This window comes from Manacus candei, unplaced genomic scaffold (genome assembly GCF_025592945.1).
Source record: "Manacus candei isolate 608988 ecotype Guabito, Panama unplaced genomic scaffold, ASM2559294v1 h1tg000034l, whole genome shotgun sequence".
Classification (NCBI taxonomy): Eukaryota; Metazoa; Chordata; class Aves; order Passeriformes; family Pipridae; genus Manacus; species Manacus candei.
The window spans coordinates 4297495-4320358 of NW_026138082.1; the positions used below are offsets into that span (position 1 = coordinate 4297495).

Sequence of the window (22864 nt, forward strand, 5' to 3'; positions counted from 1 at the left end):
AGTCCCATAACCCCAGGATTATGTATGCTCAGGTTCAGGTGGTAGCTCTCCCAGGGCAGGGAGTTTCACAATGGGTGATTTAACTCTGAGTCATGGGATATTTTTGAAATCTTTGGTCTAGGTTGTGTCAGCTGCCTATTATGCCAGTTCATTATGGCCCATTAGCAGAGATGACCCCTCAGGCTGGGTGTGAAGGTGCTAATGCCTCTCTGGAGGGGAGTTATCACAGCTGAGTCATTGGTGTGAAGACAAAAAATACTCCCTGCTTGTAGTCTAAGGTGTCAGATGTGCCCTGGGCAGCTGCTGCAAATGATCCATTATTAACAGTCCATCAGAAATGATATAGAGGGTGTAGAATACCCAGTTTTGGTTATACCCACATAGTGATAAACTGGTCCCAGCCCCTGTAACTAGAACAAACTGTATTCTGAAACATTTGAGTTCTGCAGTACAAAACTGAGATAGGTAGAGAGATTAATTTAAGTGAATAGGTGAAGTCCTGTAATTGTAGAATGACTGAAACCAGTTTGTGTTTGTTGACATACTTGTTTTATGTCCTGGCTACCACAGAATGGTATTTGTAATAATAATCTTTATGTTCTCAAGAGTCTTCTTGTCTTAGCAAGACGAGATTCCCTGTAAGGAAGGGTTAATGGTACATTATTGTCAGCTGAAAAGGGCAGGGGAAGTAGGTTTTACATAAGGAAATCATATATCATGTCACTATGTCACTTTTTTCACCCTGGATTCTTCAGAAGGGAGTTAAATTTGGGAGCAAAGATAAACCAGTATAAATTGCAACCAACTATAAATTTAGTTATAGCACTAAAAAAATTGCATGGATGTACATTTTGTTCTACCTGGAACAGTTTCAATTTATTTGCAATGGATTAAGTAAATGTGGGAACTTAGCATCTATTACGTTAATAAAAAGGGATTTATTACAATTTAAAGTCCAGATAAAATAAAATTGGTGTAACTTCTGCATAACGAGGCATTTTCTCAGAATCTATATTGAGTCAAAGCACTTCTTGGGGAAAAAAGTTTATGTGACATGCAGAATGCATTGAGAGATACATTAGATTGAAGAAAAACTGGTTTCTGGGACAAAACCTTATGACAGTGAATTCCTGTGTATATCTTCTCTCTGACATGTGTTATTTGCTGGTGAGTGGTACAAAATAGAAATGGATGGGAGATGCTCAGTTAGAAACAACACAGCTTTAGGATGTTGAGATAGTAAGCTTATGCATGACATTGTGGGGAAAAAAAAAGGACAGTTCGTGGTGAATTAGTTTTCAAGGTGACATAGAAACATCTTTGCAAATGACTATATTTTGATGCTGTTCTTCCATAGTTCAGAATTTGTCATCAAATGTAGTTGTAGGAGTACAGGTACATTTGTACCCTTCTTGTTTCTTTGCCATTTGTATGTTTTGTATATTGATAATTACTTTAAGCTTTTTTTTGCAGCCACCTAGTGTTCTTTGACAGTGGAGGTATTTTTTCTGGCTTGTTTCTGCATGTCTTTCCCATTGTCCAGGGCATGCCTGACATGGTTATGTTTGGCTTCCAACATAAAGCAAATCTCAGATATTTGTCTTTTTTAAAGGTTACTTTGTAAATTAATTTATCACCTTTTGAAAGTGATCTGTTCTTTTGCCCCTAGAACTCTTTATTTTGCCTTAATAGATCTTCTGACTGGTATCAACTTGCCATTTTGATTTTTAAGTCAATAAATGTTTATCTATGGAACTGTTCAAATCGATATTTTGGTCTCTTTTGTGATTATTTTTTTCCCATGTGTCTTTGTAATTTTACTTTCATAGATGCAAATTTGAAGGACCTAGTTTAGTGCCTTTCTTGAGTATAGCTTCTCTCAGTATGCTTGTCTGAATGACAGTTCAGACAGAACACCTAAGGTGTTGCCCAGAAGTCCTTAACCTTGTACCAAGTGAAACCTGTTCCTCAGTTCATTGTTGTTTGAAATTCTCACTGTAGTGTTCTGTGGTTTTTGATCTTTCTCAGAAGTGAACTGCAGTCAATTCATCAGTGCTGCGTTGTGATCAGATGTAATTCAGATGCTAATTGTAATCTTGGATAGTTGATAAAATGTCTTGTGGTCTGTAAATAATTATTATGCATCTTGGCTACTTGCTCTGAGGAATTAAAAACTTTGAGTGGGAGTAGTATTGTGAACTTTTATACCAACCACTCTTCAAACTTACTTTGTATTGGTTTTTGAAACTTGTAAAGTTTCATGAAACAGCAGAATATCCTCCATTAAAGTGTTATATTTAATTCCTTTAAGTTTTATCTTCTAGTTCCTTAAGTCCACAGGTTGCATATTAACAAAATAGATTGATTTTCTGTGTTCTGTAGCTTTAAAGGAATCTTTAGAAAGAAATCACAAAATAGTATTGCATGCAATATACTTAAACATGAGTTACATGTACACAATATGTGCATTCATAAAGCATAAGCAATTCATTTAATCATTTTAAGCTTAAAATTATGGTAGCTTTTAAAGATAATTTCAATTTAGCCTCAGACTCTTCAGAGTAATGTGTGAATGCCTGGAGAGGTGGAAAGAGGAAGAAGCTATTGTTGAGTAGTTCTGGAGCAGCATGACTTAATTTTCATAGGCTGTGAACTGTTAAAAAACTTTGTTACCCTTCATTACTTGAAGGAGAGTTCAGTTTACTTACAGGAATAACAGTGTGTAAGTGTATCACAGGCTTGTCGAAGTATTGGAGGATGAAAGCTATTGAGTGGTATTTGCCAAAAATTGTGACCGAGTCTTTGTTCTTGTTTGAAATGACAGAACCGTGATAAAGGATAAAATAACCTAGGATCATGATTCAGTAGTGTCATTTTTGAGATCTAATGGCAGTTGAGATTTAATAGCTTGAATGAATAGACTGTTGGAATGTTTGATTTAATTTCTAGAAGCAATTTTAATTATTTTTTTGACACAGTGCAAGTGACATAATTTTGACCTACTCCTTTTCTGATAATTGACATCTGTGGGAGGTGTAAGTTATTAATATTTTATGGTGCTCTGCATGTGCCTCTTATTTTCATGGGGAGAAGTAAACTTCCTTTTTTTCCTCTCCTATTCTGTGGTTTTGTAGATAGTCATGAGGAACTTGTCATTAAATTTGGTATCTGCAGCAGAGACCCGTTCAGATTTTCTGCTTCATATATAAACTGTGTTTTAGTGGAGAGTAACAGTTTAAACAAACAAAAAGAAGTGCTAAGTGCATAATGATTACTAATTAGAAGCAAATGAAGATCCTGTTGGGTTTGTTTACTGCATTCAGTCAGTGGTCTAATTAAGTATTTATGACAAAAGGCATTTAAAGGATGCCAGCACTGACCGTATTTTATGCACGTATGAACAAGTGAAATATATTGGAGTTGACATAGACTCTGTGGTTGCCTACAGTTTGCTAATACAAAGTAAAAATATATTTGCTCAATGTACAGTTAAGATCAGTCTTTAACCCTGAATTAAGAAAAGTCTGAATGAAGTTGATACAGAACAGATGTTTAATTATAGTTGAGTTTTGATTTGCAAATCTTTTTCCTGACTGCTCAGATGTGTAGACTAGGTTTATTCAAACACTAAGTGGTCTGTTTAAACTATGACATCTTTTATTTAGAAAAAAGAAAAATAGGGATGATGTTAAATTTGGCACATTTTTTAAAATATCTGTCTAAATTCAACAGACATCACTGGAAGTAATGTTTATGTGTGAAGTCATCTCAGTCCCTGGATATTCTACCTTCCTCTGCAGCATTGAGCACGACCCCTTGCCAGGGCTCGTTTGGGCCATTTTACTTAGGTTCTTTCCTGCTGCTCTTGCACCTCCAAGGCACCACTGAAGCCTTGGCTCTCCCCATCTTTTTGCCATTGCTAGTTTGCAGCAGGAGAGAGCTCCTCTATTCCCTTGGCTCTGTTTTCCCCAGAGGTTCTTGCTTGTGCAGAGCAGCCTGTGCTTGAAAGGCTTCCAGGTTGGCTGCGCCATCAGGAGCTGCCACTTTTCAGCTCTTCCTGCAGGCAGTAGAAGTGTGGGACAGGCATGAGAGCACTTTTCATGCATCACTGGCCTAGAAGCACAGCAAAGCAATTTTTTGGAGCCAAAAAAATATGCTTGTCATTGATAGGTATCATACTTTTGAAAACACCACAAGCTGTTGCACCTCTCGTGCTCTTTTGTGTATGATCAGTTTCCTGAGACTTGAAGAATAAGGATCGATAGAGAGTGCCTGGCCCATATTCCTGCTTCTTCTTTCTCTGACCTTGCCTTTGCCACACTGCAAGGGACATTTATGTTTGTTTGTTTTAAGTAAAACTGAAGAATACAAGGAATTCAAGGACCTTCATGTTCTTCTTAAAGTGTGGGCCCCAGAACTGCTCACAGTACTCAACGTGAGGACAAACCAATCTGAATACATCAGGATAATCACCTGGCTGCAGATGTGGGTTGTGTTAATGGTTGTGAGCATTGGCTCTTACACAGATTGAGAAAAATAAAATGAAATCAAATCCCTTTTCCATCTGTAGCCTTCATGATATGTGTCTTTGAAAATGTTTTTGGAGCTGAAAAACTCTTGGCATTTCAGGCAAATATCAGTCTGATAATTATTCAACTCATGGTGAACACAGGGAATATAATAATTATGCTATGTTATACATATAGCTATGCATGATAAACTGTGTCTATCCAGTAGAGCACCTCTCTGCAATGCAGGGCCCAGACCCATCCAAGAGATGGGGGCAGACATGGCCACACCTACAACATAGGCAGGGACTGAGGGCCCCAGGCTCAGCCAAGACACATCCCCAGGGCTCTTGGCAGGGAGATGGTGTGGGTCTCTGGGGGAGGCTGCTCCCAGACACTGAGGCCTATGAGCACTCCCAGAATCTTGGCAGAAGTAGACTTGCAGTGCTCATGTGCTTTCCTTTAGACATTTGTGGTTAGCCTCTTTGGAGACCAAGTATTAGGCTAGATGGACCATTGCTCTGGTGGAATACTGTTGTTCTCAGGCTCTTGTTTTATTACATTTCTCTGAGGGAAACAGCTCAGGCATTTCTAAAAACAAGTACGAGGAGCAAAAAAACTTCCTGGGGAAATAATAGGTGTTACAGACCTCAAAATCTTTGCAGTCATTCAGTTTGGGAGCACATCCTGCATCAGGGTAAGGGTTTGATCTCTGAGTAAAGATGTGGGGTTTTGCCATCCTGTGGAAACCCAGCTAAACAGAGTGAACACAGAACACTTTGAAAAAATTGTGCTTCACTTGTTTTTGGGTTGGGTGTTTGGGGTTTTTTGTGGGTTTGTTTTTGAGGGTTTTTTTCCAAATTTCTTCAGGTTGTTAAATTGTCTTCAGGTGAGCCACGACTCTCACCTCCATAAGAAGATACATGCCTTCTTCCCACACAGAGACAGAGCCAGTGCCTAGACTGAGATGTGATTACCCATTCAATCCTTTCTGCTAGTGCAGCGCTGGGAAGAAATGCCACATACTTCCTCAGCATGTGCTGCTAGAGAAAGGAGGAGGCAGGAAGAAGGGACATACAATGATCATCTGGTCCAATTGCCTGACCACTTCAGTGGTCAAAGCATGTCCAAATGACTCTTAAACACTGGCAGACTTGGGGCATCAACCACCTCTCTAGGAAGCCTATTACAGTGTTTGATCACCCTATTGGTACAGAAGTCTTCCTCATGTCACATCTTCCTCAGGTCACAACCTCCGCTGGTGCAGCTTTGAACTGTTCCCACATTTTACTGGATCCCAGGGAGAAGAGCTCAGCACCTCCATCTCCTCTTCCCCCTCCTCAGGAAGCTGTTGAGAGCAATGAGGCCACTCCTCAGCCTCTTTCTCTGTAAACTAAACAAGCCCAAAGTCCTCAGCCACTCCTCGTAGGTCACTTCTTCCAACCATTTCATCAGCTTTGTTGCTGCCCTCTGGACACATTCAAGGAATTCAAGGACTTTCACATTCTTCTTAAATTGTTGTCCCCAGAACTGCTCACAGAACTCAAGATGAGGACAAACCAATCTGAACACATCAGGATAATCACCTCTTTTGTCCAGCTGCTTAAACCGTATTTGCTGCACCATAGGATGGAGTTTGCCCTTCTGGCTGCCTGGGCTCCCTGCTGGCTCACACCAAGCCAGCTGCTGACTAGCCCCCCCAGATCCCTTTCCATAGGGGTGAGCTCTAGCCAATCCTTTCACAATTTGTACTTGTGCCCAGCATTATTCTGTCCCAGGTACAGAATCTGGCACTTGTTATTTCATGCCAGTGATTGCCCGATGCTCCAATCTATCCACATTCCTCTGTAAGGCCTCTTGTCCCTCAAGAGAGTCAGTGGAACCTCCTAGTTTAGTATCATCAGCAAACTTGCTAATGGACCATTCAACTCGTGCATCCAGATCATTGATAAATATATTGAACAGAACTGGTAGCTGCGTTTATATTGCATTTGTAGCTGGCAACTCTTGTATAGCCAAATAGATCCATAATATGCTAATTCCCATAGAAATTTCCGTTGTGTATGCCTGCTGCATTTAGTTTACTCTGGTTTACTCTTTTTGTGGGAAGGAGGTAAAGGACAGAAACATGCTGCCTCTGATTTTATGAAGTGGTTGCTTTATGAGGTGGCATCTGTGATGCCTAAATACAGGCTTGAAATTGGTATTGGAATAACCTTGGTTACATGCATGTTTTCTATGTTCTCACTTAAAAAGACATAAGTTTGGGGCAATTTAGAATGCTGCTGTTCTGAGTACTGTTGTGTTTTAAACTTCTGGCTCTGTGAGCATATCCTCATTTCTCAGCCTCTTGGTATAGCTAGGTTCAATACGTTCCTGTTCTTGTAGGAGCCAAATACGAACTTAAAATTTTACTGCCATTTCTGTGTTAGAATTTGGAATATGAAGATTTCCTTGTTTTCAGTGCTAATGTTTGTTGTGCTATATACACATAGGTATGTGGATATACCTATATATGAATGTATATCTATCTATACATATCCAAGGATAGTGATTATAGTTTTACACATTGGCTTGAGACTATCACGTAGCATCTTAACCACATGGTAGAAGAAGAAATGGAATCCAGTTTAAAAAGTAACAACCTGTGCAAACCATGATGCTGCCTTCTTAAGAGTCCCCTACTTTTCTGTTAAAAAATTTCTGGATCACAGTAGTTGTCTTCAGTTCTTGTTTAGAGACACTCTACTGTCTCTTGAAGCATGTCCTTTTCTAGAAAAGGTATATGTTATCATATAATTAAAACTATGTGGTAAATGCCTGTCCCCAAATGGATTACAGAGAAATTGCACTTGAAAAGTTTGTTTTTGCAAATTAAATACCTTTTCAGATTTTTAAAACTATATCTCAATATTTATTTATAAAATTTAAATAACCAGGGGTCTTAGAATTTTACAAGTAGGATCTTATAATGAGAACCATTGCTGGTACTGAGAGGCTTCATGAATCCATAACAGAGCTCTATAAATACCAGTTTGTGATACTATAATGTCTTTGTGCTGCTTTGTACTGCTGTCTAGAACATCAACTAACGTAACTTAGGCTTTGTGGCATGGTGGTGTCTTTCCTTATGTGGAAGAGCTATAAACTGACAAAAAGATGTTTAAAGATACTGTGGACACTGCTAATGTATCCAAGTTCAGTGTTGACTATGACTTTGTAAGAAGAAACTGCTATATTTTACTGTTACACTTGCAATATATTTCCTCTAAATTTGTCTGCTTTATGTTTCTATATGTCAAAAGCTTTATATTAACTGTGGGATTTAGTATATGAACTTTATAAAAAGGGCAAGTAATTCCAGATATGGACTTAATGATAGTTTATATTATTTTTGCATTACTAAATATATTTCCTTTACTGAAATGTAATAACTGGAACTTACCTTTGCGAGGTGTGATGACTGACCTGCACACTGACTTGGGGAAAAAAGTGATATCTATTACATGCATCTAAGCAGGCTAAGATTCTTCAAATCTTCTATTGCTTATACTTTTCCTGCTTTCAATTTATTTCTTTTCTATATTGGCAATTTTTCTTCTTAAGGGGAAGCTGTCAGGAAAATTAAGTCGTTACTTCAGACACTTACAGGAAGTAGTCATCTGTCTTTCTGAAGAGTAAGATTTTTGAAAGTGCTGGAAAAACTTAGGATTCCTAGCTCTGACTTCTGAGTTCCACTGCCTTGTTGTGCTACTTGTGCTATTGAATGTGTTCATTTTATAATTTTGTTTCTTTGAAAACTTTCTGATCTTTGTGAGTAGAATGTCTTCTGGACAATGTGATTTTGAATAAATAAAGCTTTGGATTCTTGGGGAATAAACCAACAATGCCATCGCTCTTTGTTCAGTGCATACTTTCTTTTCTCCCCTCTTCCTCCCCTCTTGGCCTTTAACGCCCTGTGCTGTGGAGCTGAGCTGAGGACATGTGCTGAACTGGGGCCTGTTGTGAGCACTCTGCCACTGTCTGTGCAGACAAGGGCTGCAGTGTCGCCAGGGCTGCCTACACAGGGGCAGTGGATGGCGTTTCTGTGGAATTGCAGTGGTGTATGGCATCTACTGAAATCCGTAGGATAAGCAAATACAAGAATTCCTATAAGCTGACAGGCCTCTGAAAAGGCCATTTTGTGGCCTCATTGATAAATGCCACAAATAGCAGAGCAGTCATGAAGGAGTTGGTTTAAACTGGGAGGCTGCATGCCATTCACGTTCAGATTTTAACTTCCCACCCTTGAGTATGTGGTGTGAGCTGTTTGCTCTAAATCTTTGTCTCCTGTTACCTGCCATCTCTAGCACAACAGTCCTTTTCCTTAAAACCTGGCACATGGAAGCAGGACCTGGGACCTGCTTTTCATTACTGGCACTATAGACATATGGAATTGCCCTTGTTTACGTTTCTGGTTTCAGGTACAAGAAACATAGAATGATAGAATGGTTTGAGTTGGAAGGGACCTCAGAAATCTAGTTTCAAGCCCCCTGCTAGGCTGGGACACCTTCCAGTAGTCTGGATAGCTCAAAGCCCCATCCAACCTGGCCTTGAACCCTTCCAGCTTCTCTACTTCTAGAACCCTAGTTTATCTGGGCAAACGCGTTCCACTGTCTCACCACCCTCACAGAAAAGAACTTCTTACTAATAACTAATTTACATCTATTATTTCACTATAAAGCTATTACCCCTTGTCCTGTCACTACATACTCTTGTAAAAAGTCCCTCCCTGCTCTCATATAGGCCCCCTTGAGGTACTGGAAGGCTGCTGTAAGGTCACAAGAACAGATAAAACTTTAACACTAACTGCAATTTGCTTAAAGTCTAGTAAGACTGAGCTACAGCAAGTGGCCTTTTTAAGAATGTGTTAAAAGGATGAGCAGTCTTTGATCATTATTATTATAAAGTAGCAGACTACAATACTGAAACTAACCACAAATAAAAATGTGTTCTTAATTTTATTTCTTTGTTACAGACTTGCACAATTAGTATTTTTAGGAAGACTAAGCTTCTGGAAGACTTGGGGGTTTTTTTTGAGTGTCTAATGGAGTCGTTGGGTACTGAGAGAGTTCATAAATACAGAGATGGAAAACAGTCCTCATTTTCTGCCCCTCAAAACCACTGCAGTATGGAGAGCTAGACATACTGCATCTGTTCACCTTGCACCTGTATGCTACTTCTCCTGGTCTGAGCATCAACTTTTAGTGGTCTGCTTGTTCTTTTTGTCTCTTGAAGATGAGACCACACTTTATTTTTTCAGTGCACTCATATCACATGATTCAGAAGTCATTGAGACGTATACGAAAATGATAGAGATGCTAAAGTTAATAGAAATGAACACTGTAAAAACTACATTAATTTTTAGAAGATAATACAGAGAAAGTTGGCTCAAATAAAGAAGTCTTCCACTATTTTAAAAATAAAGATTTACAAAAACTACGACTATTTAGTGGTACTTAATAGGGCAAAATATTTAAATTGATTTAGGTACTGAATTTTCCTTGTGTATTCAAATAATTTTTTTTTAATATATTGAAAAAAATTGAAATGTCTCTGTTTCTGTCAAGGATATTTATAGCTTTCAAATATGGTGAACAGTGTATTGTAAGAAAGCTTATAGCTTTATAATCTGCTTTATTTATATTTTAAGTGTTCCTGAATAATGTAATCAAATAACAGTACCTGTAATTAAGGACTTTACTGATTTACTGATAGCAATTTTCTCTTTTTTTCCCCCCTGTGTTTTTCCTTGATTTTTTTTTTCTTTCCATACCCTCCCACTCCCAGAAAAGAGCAAAAGGACAAGTGCTGTTTGATAAAGTATGTGAACATCTCAATTTACTGGAAAAGGACTATTTTGGGCTGTTGTTTTATGAGACTTCAGAACAGAAGGTAAGCCTTTATGAGGTTTTTGTTTGTTTTTCGTTGTTGCCATTCACTTCAATAGCTTAGTGAGGTGTGTTCTATTAAATGTATACCATTACAAACACTTGAGTGAATTTTGCTGCCTTTGCTCATATATGCGTAAGAATGCTTTATTCAGGAATGTGAAGGAAATCTAGCCCCTAAATCTATGACTATTAGGTCTTTGATTTCCTTTCTTATTAATTTTAAGCTTAAAGAAAATTTTGGCATTTGTCAAGAGGCTGGAGGTGACCCATGACTGGTACTGGATGCTAATTTTACAAATGAGTGGTGTTTGATATGACTATGTTCAAAAAGATCTCTTAAATACCATTTGGTAACTTATTTTCAGTCTTCTTTTGTACTTGCTGATATGCTAGATAGTTGAGCACATCTAGATGGCTCAGCTGAGAAAAGTCTTAAATGAGTTGATGGCATGTGTTCCATTAATTATCAAACCCAAATTTGTCTTTCCAGCATAGGCTGGCTGATGCTTTCTCCATGAAATAAAGATATATGTGTGGTCATCTTTATCTTCATAAAAAACCCAGACTAATAACTGCAAATTGAAGTGGAAAAAAATTGTATTTCTTTTTGATCTGTATTTGTAGCAGAACCATCATTACATTATACCTAGTCTAGAAGTTTTTGCTTTTTTTTCTATCATCTTCTTTTTCCTTCTGTTGTGTTTGAAAGTAAGTCTAGTTAAGTGGTCTGAATAAATCTGAATTTCTGACAACTTCCATTCAGATAAAGCTGTTTTCTAGAGTTATTTGCTTTACTGCAAAGCTTTCTTTGCAGTATTGAGCAAAATACTCAATCACTCTGTATTAAGGATCCTCACATACAAAACGGGCCTGTATTTTTACTTAGGTATTTAATTTTTGTTCTTGATTTGTAAACAATTTCTAGAAATAAAAACTCTTTTGGTGTAACAATGAAGAGCATCTCAGTTGATCTTCTGAGTAATATCATAAACCTAATTTTATCTGTTACTTTAACTTGTTATCCCTTTATTTCTGCTGCTCACTATTGAAAAGCTATGCTGTAAATGCACAGCAAAATAACATAAAACAGCAGTCTGATCTCTGGCAAGAGAGGAAAGGTCTAATAGCAGACCTGGAATCCTCAAGCTATTCCAGGAAATAGCCCACCTGAGTAGATCCTAGGAGGTAGATAGGGAAGGGAGCCTTTGGTTTTTGAAAGTAGAGCAGAAAAGTCTGGATTGGCGTAGAGTTAAGTGTTTCTCTCTTTTTTTTTTTTCCCTAATGTACCTCTAATTGGACTGAGATTTTCTTGGTGTTCTTCAGTCATGTGAATGCAGGAGACCAGAATTCCACATTTTAAAAAGAGCCTGTTTTTTCACATGTCTTTATCCATGGAGATACTAAAAATTTGACTGGATATGAACCTGGGCAACTTGATGTAATTCAAAAGTAGCTCTTAAATTGTACTTAGACCAGTTATCTCTAAAGGTCTTTTTTAGCCTGAATGAATCCTTGAGCTTCCCATCCAGTACTGTGGAAGTGTTACTGTAGCAGCACTTATATATTAGGTATTTACGTAAATTAAGTGAGAAATATCTGATAATGTGGTCCTTCTTTGTATGTGGAGTCTAAGTCAAGCACTTATTCAAAGGAAGAGCAGACCATATCTCACCTGAATCAATGGGCAGCAGCAGGCTTTTATTTAAAAACTTCCAGAGAAATCTGGTCCTATCTGTTATGAGGACTGAACAACCACAGTTGTTGGATTTTGTCTTTGTCATACAAATAAGTTCTTTGTGTTATTTGGAGAAACTTTAAAAAGAGTCTTCTCTGGCAGATTTGCATTTCCCACCTCCTACTCTCACAGAACTTTTTCTGGGTTTAGGGCCCTGGTTTTTTTTTTTTCATCTCTGTAGTAAGTTTGACTTGCTTCAGTACCAGTTCTTTCTGATGCCTTTTTTTTTTTTTCTACTGTTATGACTGTTGCCTCTTCAGATTAAAATGTCACAAATCTCTGCCCTCCAGGCCAGTCAGTACTAAATGCTGAATGATGTGTTTTTCCATTCTTGTGGACTCATCACAGCCACCCATTTATTAGCCAGCTGTTGAAATCCATGGCAGCTGTGGTGTGTGGAAACTGAATGCCAGGCACTCTTTTGAGCTGCTCCCTAATGCACCATTGGGGTACCATTGGAGGAGGAGTCCCATTAACTTTTCTCCATGGGTGTTCTCTGCAGCTGGGAGAGATGTTATGTCTTCAAATCAGACTGATTTTTGTTAGCTTTAATACACACTTCAAAACTATTTAAGTCAGATTAGTCATTAATTATTTCTTTCTTTTTTACAAATGTTAAATTTATTAGTGTAAAGTTCAGTTAGGGATTTCATTGCATTGGACCCTCGAAAGTTCATGAATGCTCCATTCACACTGTAATTGTTGTGCAGAAGTGTTAGAAAGCTTCTGCTCTTACTCTCTGGGTGCCAGCTGGAAATGCTGCCTTTCTGGATTTGTACAAAATACTTTTGTAATTGTAGAGAACATTTTGTTGTTCTTTGACAATACATTACTTTGTCTCATCTATAACCTTACCATTCACAAATTAAACAAATAGATTTCTGCCTAGTGGAGCAAAGTACTGTGTATACACTTTGTCTTTTGCTTTGAAAGACAGACCTGTCTATTCTGCATTAAGAGCTCTAATTCAGGGTAGATTCTTTCATGGTATTTGTTTTATCTGTCACAAAAGACACGGATGCAAAAAACCCTACCTCTGTAATTATACCTATAAATGGAATATAAGCATCTGATTTTATTTGACAGAACAGTAATGAAAGTTGGTGGCAAAGTCTACTTCCAATAAGCTTATTTCAGACTTGGAAAAATCAGAAAATTAACTGTTTAACTTGTGTAAAGAAAGAATTATTCTTCTCATCCTCCACTATATTCTTTTCTCCTTCTTTGTAGTGATAAAAGATAAAGCATTGAAAGCAACATACTCAGGAATGCTAGTTTTCTGCTGTAACTATGCCACACTGTAGTCTGTATTTTTTTTACTTTACGCTACATCTAAAATGTAAGAATTTAAACTACTTCTAGTTATCTTTGTAATTGCAAGAATATGGCTGTGTGTAATTTCAGAGTGGAATTCATGCCAAAACTGAAAACCTAGGATGATAACTGTAGCTGAAGTGAGTCTTGGTTAAAATTATTTGAAGACTTAATGTTGTCTTCCAAGGCCTTTCCATGTCAAGGTTCTTTCAACAGATAGCAGTTTTTCTGACTTAAGCAAAATAAATAGTATCCAGAATTTTGGAGAAGCTTTGTAACAATGTTATGAACTGTGCCACCTCTGGAAAAATCATAGTAGCTATGAAAAGCAGAGGTCACAGACTTCTTAAAGCAAGAGATGTGATATTCTCTTTTTTTACATTAAAATTGTAAAAAATTATAAAAAGGGGTTTTTGCATTTGATTTATAAACAGTATTTATCTAATAAATACATGCTGCACTTGTGATGAAATCTACTTGAACGAAGGTCATTTACAACAGGGAACTCAATATTTTGGGTCATATTCATAGGAGCCACATTTTCTCTTAGCAGAGGTGATCTATCTTAAAGATTTGCATTAGAAACTATGCAAAAACATAGTTTCACGTTCTCCTAATCCATACAGACCTATGAAACTGTAGCCTAGCATATTTGTCTCTTTCAAGTGAATTGGACTTTGGGTACAAAAGCCTGTAATAGAGACTGAGGGACATGGTATTGGGAAACAGTTTTGCATCTGGAATTTGTTTGGTACCACAGACTGAAAAAGGTGAGTCACGTTATACTCAGTATCCACTAGTTAGGCAAGAAAAATTGGTAGAAGTATGCCTTACTCAACATTTGTGCTGGCACTGAGGGGTCCACTCAGTCTTTCAAGCTGCTAATACCTGCAGTGGTTTAGGAAAAAGCAAATATTGTCCTTGACCTCACAAGTGAGTTTATAATTCTTCCCTACCTTACGCATTCTGTCTTTGAAATGTTGCAAAGCCTGCTGTCAGGCTCCTGTATGCAAGTGTGTTTCTTCCATATATGTGCTTGAATATGTATGTCTGGCCATGAGAAATAAAGGTTCAAACACTTTATGAAGTAACTTCTCAGTAACTGTAGTTAAAAGGCTTATGTTTCTAGTCTCTCACACAAATTGTTTCCTAACATGTATGGGTAAAATTAGTAAACAGGAGTTACTGATGAATATATGTGACTGATTTCTTAGTCTCACTTCCCAAAGTTAAATTTTTGGATGATCTGTCACAATGCCATCTCTTTGCATGTATCAATAGTAACTAAAATGCTATGAGCTATTTAATAGGTTGCACAGATTATATTAAAGTATTTTTGGTATTGAGGATTTTAAATGCTGGCTGTGGGGTTTTTATCTTTTTATTTTTCAGAACTGGCTAGATCCTTCGAAGGAAATCAAGAGACAAATTAGAAGTAAGTACTTTTGTATTCAGATGTTATGCTCCTTTTATTTCCTCACAGAAATGGAGATAAACTTAGTAGCTTGGATGTTGACTAAATTGTATACTTACAGGTTTAAAATAATTTTTATCTGATAATGGTGTACTCAGCCTTAAAAGAGAAAGCAAATCTTCTATTTCTGTCTGCTGTCTAAGAAGGGCAGAAAGAGTCACTCAACTTTTTGCTGTAGAAGTTAATTATTTTGCTGGCTATTGCTCCAAAATTTTCCTTTGTTGCATGTGACTAATGGTTGATGGTTTTGCATTCTAAAACAGTAGATGCTTTTCAGCTTTGTGCTGATATTTGAGTTATTACATGGAGAATGTCGTCTTAGAAGGGTGGTCGTGATTGTTGCCATAGGACTTTATAACTTCAAAGACTCACCAGAAAAATATGAAACTCTAAAAAGAGAATTAATATGTCTTACAGGAAATGTATACTCTTCAATACTGATCAGTCCAGCATTGACTTTTGTGATATGTCCATTTCCATAATGGAAATGGAATAGAGAGCATAATCTCTGAATGTCTCACTGCAATGCTTTTCAGACTGAATTTGTCTGAAATGCCTTTCTACTTCCTATACTCAATACATGATGAGTAATTTATTTTACCCCATTAGCATAAAAATTTGTCAAAGCTCTTCACTGCCTGGGGTACCTTCTCCATGGGGACTTTATGGAGAGTAAATTTAGGTGATACTCTGCCTGAGTCTACATTTCACAAAATAAGTGACCACTAAAAAATGCTAGACAGCCCATTGCCCTTACTGAACTTCTTCCCATTGCTTTACTAATTTGTGGCCAATCCAGGGCTTTTTGCTGATGTTTTGTTTTTGATGGAAACCTTTTGGTAATACCTGTTAGGAAACATAACTGGGGAGAAGAGAATGATGACAATATTTACATGCCTACACTTTCAACACGAGAATTTAAGTTAAGGAAATGAGAATCTAAGTTAAGGAACTGACTGTACTTGTAATTAAGAACAGCAGGGTGTTATATATAATGATAAATACATGGTTTCTTTACTATTGTTGACTCTACTGTTTTAAGGCAACACTCAATTTTTCCAGAAATCATAGTGTTGTTAATTTTGTTTTCTTTAGATCTTTGCATATTGAGGAAATCCCACACTAGGAAGGTGTGGTTTATATTTTCAGTATAGAAATCAAAGTTACAGAAGCTTCCTTGGAAACTTGTTGTTTTGATCTAACATATATATGTTGTATAACCAAACTAGAACTATTAAAATGGTGAAGATGGAAGTAGCAACCATACTTCTAATTAAGGAAAAGTTACTGGTGTTGTAACTTCTTGTTCTACAGGTCTTTAGTGAAAATCTGTTAGTTGTCCAAATATGTGCACTAAAGGCTGTTTTGTTTTGTTTTTAATAAATGACAAAATATTGAGGGTGTTTATACTTTCTGTATCAACTTTGTTGATACAAATGTTGTTGATACTTATTTGTCTTCTATAGTGATTTGCATGCTATCTGGCCTACAATTAGTGTCAAAAATTTGGAGTGTAACAATGGACCTGAAAATTTTTGAATTCACTACACAGTGTTTTTTTAATACTGTATCATATGCACTACCAAAAAAATATTTTAAGGGGCTGTGATTTTTCATACACCGTGAAGACCTACATTTTATACTAGAGAGCAAGTCCAGTTTCTTGAATTAGGAATCATGACCGGGTTTTTTTTCTCCAATCTATAGTATTTCAGAGTTGATAGGCATAATAAAGCAAACAGACAAGTAACAACAGAATTTTAAGGATTTTAAAATGAAACTTGCTTACGCCAATTTGCAGGTAATTAGCATGCTGTCAGTCGTGTTCCTCGTAATCAGTCTATTAAAGTTTCCAGATATTGGAATGTACTGCAGACACATTAAATCCCCCAGACAAATGGCTATCAAATAGTGAGACTTTTCTTTGTTTCAGGCTTAATTCTAAATATATTTGTCTTTGAATCAAGAATGGAAATCTTATGTACAAAACTACTCATTAAATTTAAGATACCCGTAAAACCTTAGTCCATTCGAAGAAACTAATTTCTGTTTCTCTTGTGTAGCACAAACTGAAACTGAAGCACTAGCATGCTAGATAAGTGTATCTAGACAAATACATTAATCTGAGCACACAAAGGTAACAAATTTGGAAGTGTAGTTCAGCACATCAGTTTGCAACATGATATTTTATAACAATCTCTGTCTCTTCTGAATGCAAGCAACACCAGTACTCTGCACATTGGGCATGTATGCAGCACCTTTGACTTGGGAAGATGAAATAATAGTCCTATAGTCTCCCCTAAGTAATTTTCTGCAGGCTGTCTCTTGCTACATCACAGTCCTCAGGCCCTTTGTGTGATCTCTTATTTGTAGAGGTTGGCCTTTGGCTGGGCAATTATGTGGGATCTCAGCAATTAATGATGTTACTTTGGCTAATGAACGTGATCCACAAATTACTGTGTCTGTTCTCGGGGCTACAAAGGTGACAAAAATCTTGTTTACTTTCAGCCAGCCTGATCACTTCAGGAAAATGAATTCTTGACTTTTTTAGCTCATGTACTGGGCTGTCCACTGGCATGTGTTAAAACCTCTAATTACTTCTTTCAGGGACAGGTGGGTAATTACATTTCTGTCACTTCTTCTTGAAAATTGCTACATCTAAGGTGGACTCAGACTTTTGCAAAACTGAGAACTTGTGACAGCCTGAATCTTGTGATGGTACAAGCAGTAGCAACTCACCTTGGAAGAGTCTACTCTCAGACACAGGGGGTATGGTGGGTCACTCTTATAAAAAACTCAAATTGGGATTTTATCAGTTTAAACCAAAGGTAATATTATGTCAATTAAATACTTTTCTAGTCTGCAGCACAATTAGTATTCCTATTGCAAAAAATACTTCTAATATCACATGTTCTCTGTATATCTTATGAAATGGAGAGGGTTTAGATGTTGTGAGGGCACAATAGACTGGGATACTAAGGGAAGTTGAATTAATTAAGAAAGAGCTTGCATTTTAAATGTACAACTCTGACTGTCAGTTTGATTTTAATGCTAATAAATGTATGGTTATGCACAGGTACCAAAATATGGTGGTCACTTTATGGAGGTTCCCTTTATTTTATATTCATTTATTTTATAGATATAACTATATATTTGTCGGAGTTGTAGCCAATTTTGATCTAAGCTAATTACACTAGAGTGTAGCTTGTTATCGTTGAAGAGAACTAAGTACCTGTGCCAAGGGAAGAGATTTCCTGCAAAAGCTGACACATGAGAGATCATGAATAAAAGCCAGGAAAAGCCTTTACTGGAAAAAAACCCAACTTAGTGACTTTTCCCGTTTAAAAGGGATGAATCATGTTAATTGTATGCTGCTAGCTGGTTTGTTCTGTTGTATTCTTTTTCTCTAAGAATGTGCCTAAAGTTGCCACAGAAGCATTTTTGATGTAACAAGCTGGCTAGAAAAAAATTTGACATTTCTGTAGCCCATACTACTAAACATCAAAACACAGAGAGCCTTATCAGGGACAGAATGCTAAATATAATTTTAAAACAGGGTTTTTTTTTTTGTCTTTGCTACCAACTCAGTAAAAAAACAGTAATAATGTGCATTATTGTGTGAAGGCAATTATGTTTGTATGCCTGGGCTGTGCAGCTATAAACAGTATGCTTTAGTGAGAAGTATAAATATAGACTGTGTACATTGTATTATATTTGCTAGTCTATATTTAGGAGATAAATGTGCTTTCAATAATGAGACAAAATATATGGTCACAAACTGTTCAGAAAATATTTAGTACAAAGTCAGCTTCAATATTTTTTCAATAAATTAGCAATGGAATGAGTAGACACATGGAATTTTTTGAAGTCCATATGCTCTGAGAATTTATGGACTTCTTAGCTTTTTATAGAGAATGTGGTTTTTTAATTTTGTTTTTTATTCAAACCACATCTAGGTCCCCTGTTTTCTGAAAGTTAACTGTAGAAATGCTGACAGGAACGAGCAATGGGTTAAATAGGAATTCAAATATGAATTGCAGTCTTAGACCAGGAAAAATTGCTTCATGCCAGGAAACACTGCTTCATTCCAGGAAAACTTGAAGACTGGTTTAGTATCTGTATGGAAGAACACATCCTTCATCCAGTTGTCCACATCCCACAGCCCTGTTAAGATTACATTTCTCCCTTAATGCTTTTTGCGTAGATATTTTGACCCAGTTCCTAATATTCATCAGTTTGGCTTACTCAATATCAGCATCTTTTCATTAAATGATGCTAATTCTCTGGTAGATAAATAATGGAAGTAGGTAAATCTATTCCAGCTTTATCTGTGTTTATTATGCTGTATGCATTAATCAGTGTTAGACTTCTTTTTTAAAGGTATTTTTGTCTTAATTCTGTTTTGCACTGTATTGCAGTAGATGATGCAATGATAAATTAGGCCTTCTCATTTAAGGAGTCTTACCTTATTTTGTAAACAAAATTGTCATTTTTCTGACAAAAATTTGACAACTGGCAATGTTAAGATACAATAAAATCCTGAGCTCTCAAAAAGAAATAGTGGCTTAGCAGCCAGGGGCAGAATGAGGTTCACTCTTAAACAGAAATTGTAGTGCTTCAGTGAATAGTCCTGTCTGAAAAACCAAAACAGTTTTTGAAATGTTGGAAGATATTAGGAGTTTTGACACAAAGCACCTCTTTACCTTTAATAGTTATGAAATTTTAGAACATGATTTTTTAAAGAAAATAACCTTAAACAAAAATGTTAGCACTTTTTTCTAGCATTGTGTCGTACATCTGTTAGAATTAGGGATGTTCTGTATTTTGGTAAGGTATTGGTACTTTCCAATTACAATACTGGTAGATCAGCATTCTGAAAATGTATTTTAATTATTGATGTATGACTTAGTTTTCACATCTTAAAAATTTGTTTAAAAATAGAGTGAGGATTAAAGGCAAGATTTAATGCTTTTTCAAATTATTAATCTAGTATTAAAATTTCAATTTTAATTGAAAATGGAGGAAACTTGAGCAAGAAGAATTTAATGATAAGCGGGGATATGATTTGGGCGGGAGGTAAGATGTGAGTGATGATATTTGAAAGAAGCAAGTGGTTTATTGTCAGTCTACTGCTTTAATCACACTTTTGCTTAAAAAAATGCATGTGTTGTTAACAATTCTAACACACGAGAATTGAAATTTAAAATACCATTGCTTTTGTAGTTGCTAGATGTGGTGTTTACCAGAAGAATATTTTTAAGTAGGAATGGCTAATATTTTTTGTCTTCCATGCATTCTCAATGAATAATTTATTATCTTTCTGTCATATACAACACAGATCTCATTTTGACATCTTGTTCAGAGTTACTGTACAGTCTCTCAAACCAAGTCAGTTTAGACAGGACAACTCTGTTATCCTTGGAGGAGTTAGAAATAAACACAAATTCAATTCAAATGCCTTTGAACACACAATAACTTAAAAGTGTTAAAATATTATGATAGTTTTAAAATTAAAAATGTCTTCTGATATTTGCATAAGGTACTGTAAAAAATTATCTTAATTTCTAACATGCTAATCTTTTACTGTGTGTCTGAGTTTCTACTGGCTAATAAAAATAATCTATTCTTCTTACTAATGTCCTGTAAAAAGACAGAAAAAAACATTCTTGGAGATTTCAGTGATTAAGATTTATGTGACTGGCTAACATTTTTTTTTCCCATAAGGTTCTCTCTTTACTTGCTTCAACATATTTGAAATTAACAATCAGATATTCTCATGTTTAGGTTTACCTTGGATATTCACCTTTAATGTGAAGTTTTATCCCCCTGATCCTTCACAGTTGACTGAAGACATCACTAGGTATGCACAGTTCCCAATTTTAGACTTAAAATTACTACTAGTCTAATTGGAAAGCCATATAAAATGTCTTCTTCAGTTTCTGGATGCTGTACACTGTAGATCAACTGCTTTTTGGAACAAGGTTGAAAAGGTAAAGTGAAAACTTCTGGAGGAAACCTGAGCAAGAATGTAATGATAAGCAGGGATATGATTTGGGCGGGAGGTAAGATGTGAGTGATGGTATTTGAAAGAAGCAAGTGGTTTATTGTCAGTCTGCTGCTTTAATATAAAGCAAACAAGGGCATTGGTGGTTTTGAGTGAAGCTCAGGGGATCCAAGGCACTTCAGTAATAATGTAGACTAGATTGGTGAAAATGTGGTTTTACACATATGGATTAAATAAAGCCATGAAACATAATACAATGTGAAAATAATTATCTTCCAAACTTCTTAGATAGAAAATACTTAGAATGCAGTGGATACTAGGCACCTAAAATGTAGCATTGTAAAAGTAACATAATTAGGGACTGCGTGCAGGGAATTGACTCATTTTTTTTCAGGAGTTATGGAAAACCTAAATACTTAGTTTTAGTTTAGAGTTAGCTGACACTGCTGAGGCAGGATGTGTGTTACTACTACACATTGCATTGGATCAGTCTTCTGCACAAAATAAGATAGCTACACAAGTATGCAGTTGATATATTGCTACAAATAGTCTAAGACATTCAGTACAGAGTATATTTATGAGAAGCTGTGTTTGAAAATTTTCAGCAAGTTGGTTGGCTTTTCAATTGTGCATTCAATTGATAAAAGCAATTCTGTTATATCTTAAAGCTAAACTCCTTAAAATTTAAGTTTCACTAGTAAGACTTTCCTTTCATTTACATTAAAAACTATATGAAGGATATTAAGCTGATTGCTAACTTGTTAAATTTGGTAGAACACTGTATGCAGTTCCTGAAATATTAAATTCTAATACATACATGGTTTAAGGAAGGTAATTATGGTTTTAGTACTAAACTGGATTTCTTTTGTACATTACCTGACTTGATTAGCTTGTGAACTGCAAGGGATGTATAAGTTAGAGTTTTAAAGCCAAAGGGACATGTCAAAGAAATGCAGAGCTTTTTATTTTTAAACCATAGATACCCACAGGCTACAATGTGAACTGAAGGAGTTCCTAAGTAAGATTTGTTTAAAACTACAATTACAATTTACATTGGAAATCAGAATTTTTCCTGCTTTTCACACTTTTTTATGAAAGTAATATTGACTCTTAAAAATGAAGTGAAATTTACTGTGTGATAATAATGCTCAAATAATGTAAGGTGTAACAAGTTATTAATGCATTGACTTACTTTAAAATATTCTTACATGATTACATGCATCTTGATGAATTCTGTCATATCTCTTATTAATTTGCTGTTGGTAACACTTTCTCTGTTCTTTGTTTCCCCCACCCCTTCCCCCTTCCTTTGTCTTCCAGGTATTTCTTGTGCCTACAGCTTCGTCAGGATATTGTATCTGGTCGACTGCCCTGTTCTTTTGTGACTCATGCCCTCCTTGGTTCATATACCCTGCAGGCTGAGCTGGGTGATCATGACCCAGAGGAACACCGCAGTGATTATATCAGTGAATTCCAATTTGCACCCAATCAAACTCAAGAAATGGAAGAGAAGGTGGCTGAGCTACACAAAACACACAGGTGTGTCAGATACAGTGGGATTAAATGAAGTCATCGTGCTTTGTCACATTTATGTCAGTTCTGTTAAGAGTACGTGTAAAACTGCTGAGCTGAAATTATTGTTACTTTGGAAATTGTTTGTTATGTAACCAAAAGGTCTTAGTTTTATGTTTTGGAAAATTTCAGTTTGAAAAATAGTAACTTTGCTAAGATCTCGGAAGAGAACTTTGGGAGAAAATATCTTTATCTGAGCACATCAATTAGTTATAGCCACATACAGCTAGAATATTTTGAAAGAGTGAAGGTGAAAATCTGTGCTCAAGGAAAATAATATGCTCTGAAAGAACACTACCTGTAGGGCAGAAGTGCTCTTGATAC

General features: G+C 36.3%; 1 protein-coding gene across 23 annotated transcripts in view; it reads left to right on the forward strand.

The window, feature by feature from the left end:
- The window catches only part of EPB41L2 (erythrocyte membrane protein band 4.1 like 2), a 113846-nt gene that overhangs the window by 54546 nt on the left and 36436 nt on the right, over positions 1-22864 (forward strand). For all 23 annotated transcript variants that reach the window (XR_007905307.1, XM_051792512.1, XM_051792507.1 and 20 more), the window contains 4 exons: positions 10338-10442; positions 14883-14925; positions 20749-20824; positions 22289-22507. Coding sequence is in view for 22 of the 23 variants with exons in the window: in XM_051792512.1 (XP_051648472.1) it covers positions 10338-10442; positions 14883-14925; positions 20749-20824; positions 22289-22507 (443 nt within the window). In the remaining variant the exon portion in view is untranslated. The remainder of the gene's footprint in view (positions 1-10337; positions 10443-14882; positions 14926-20748; positions 20825-22288; positions 22508-22864) is intronic.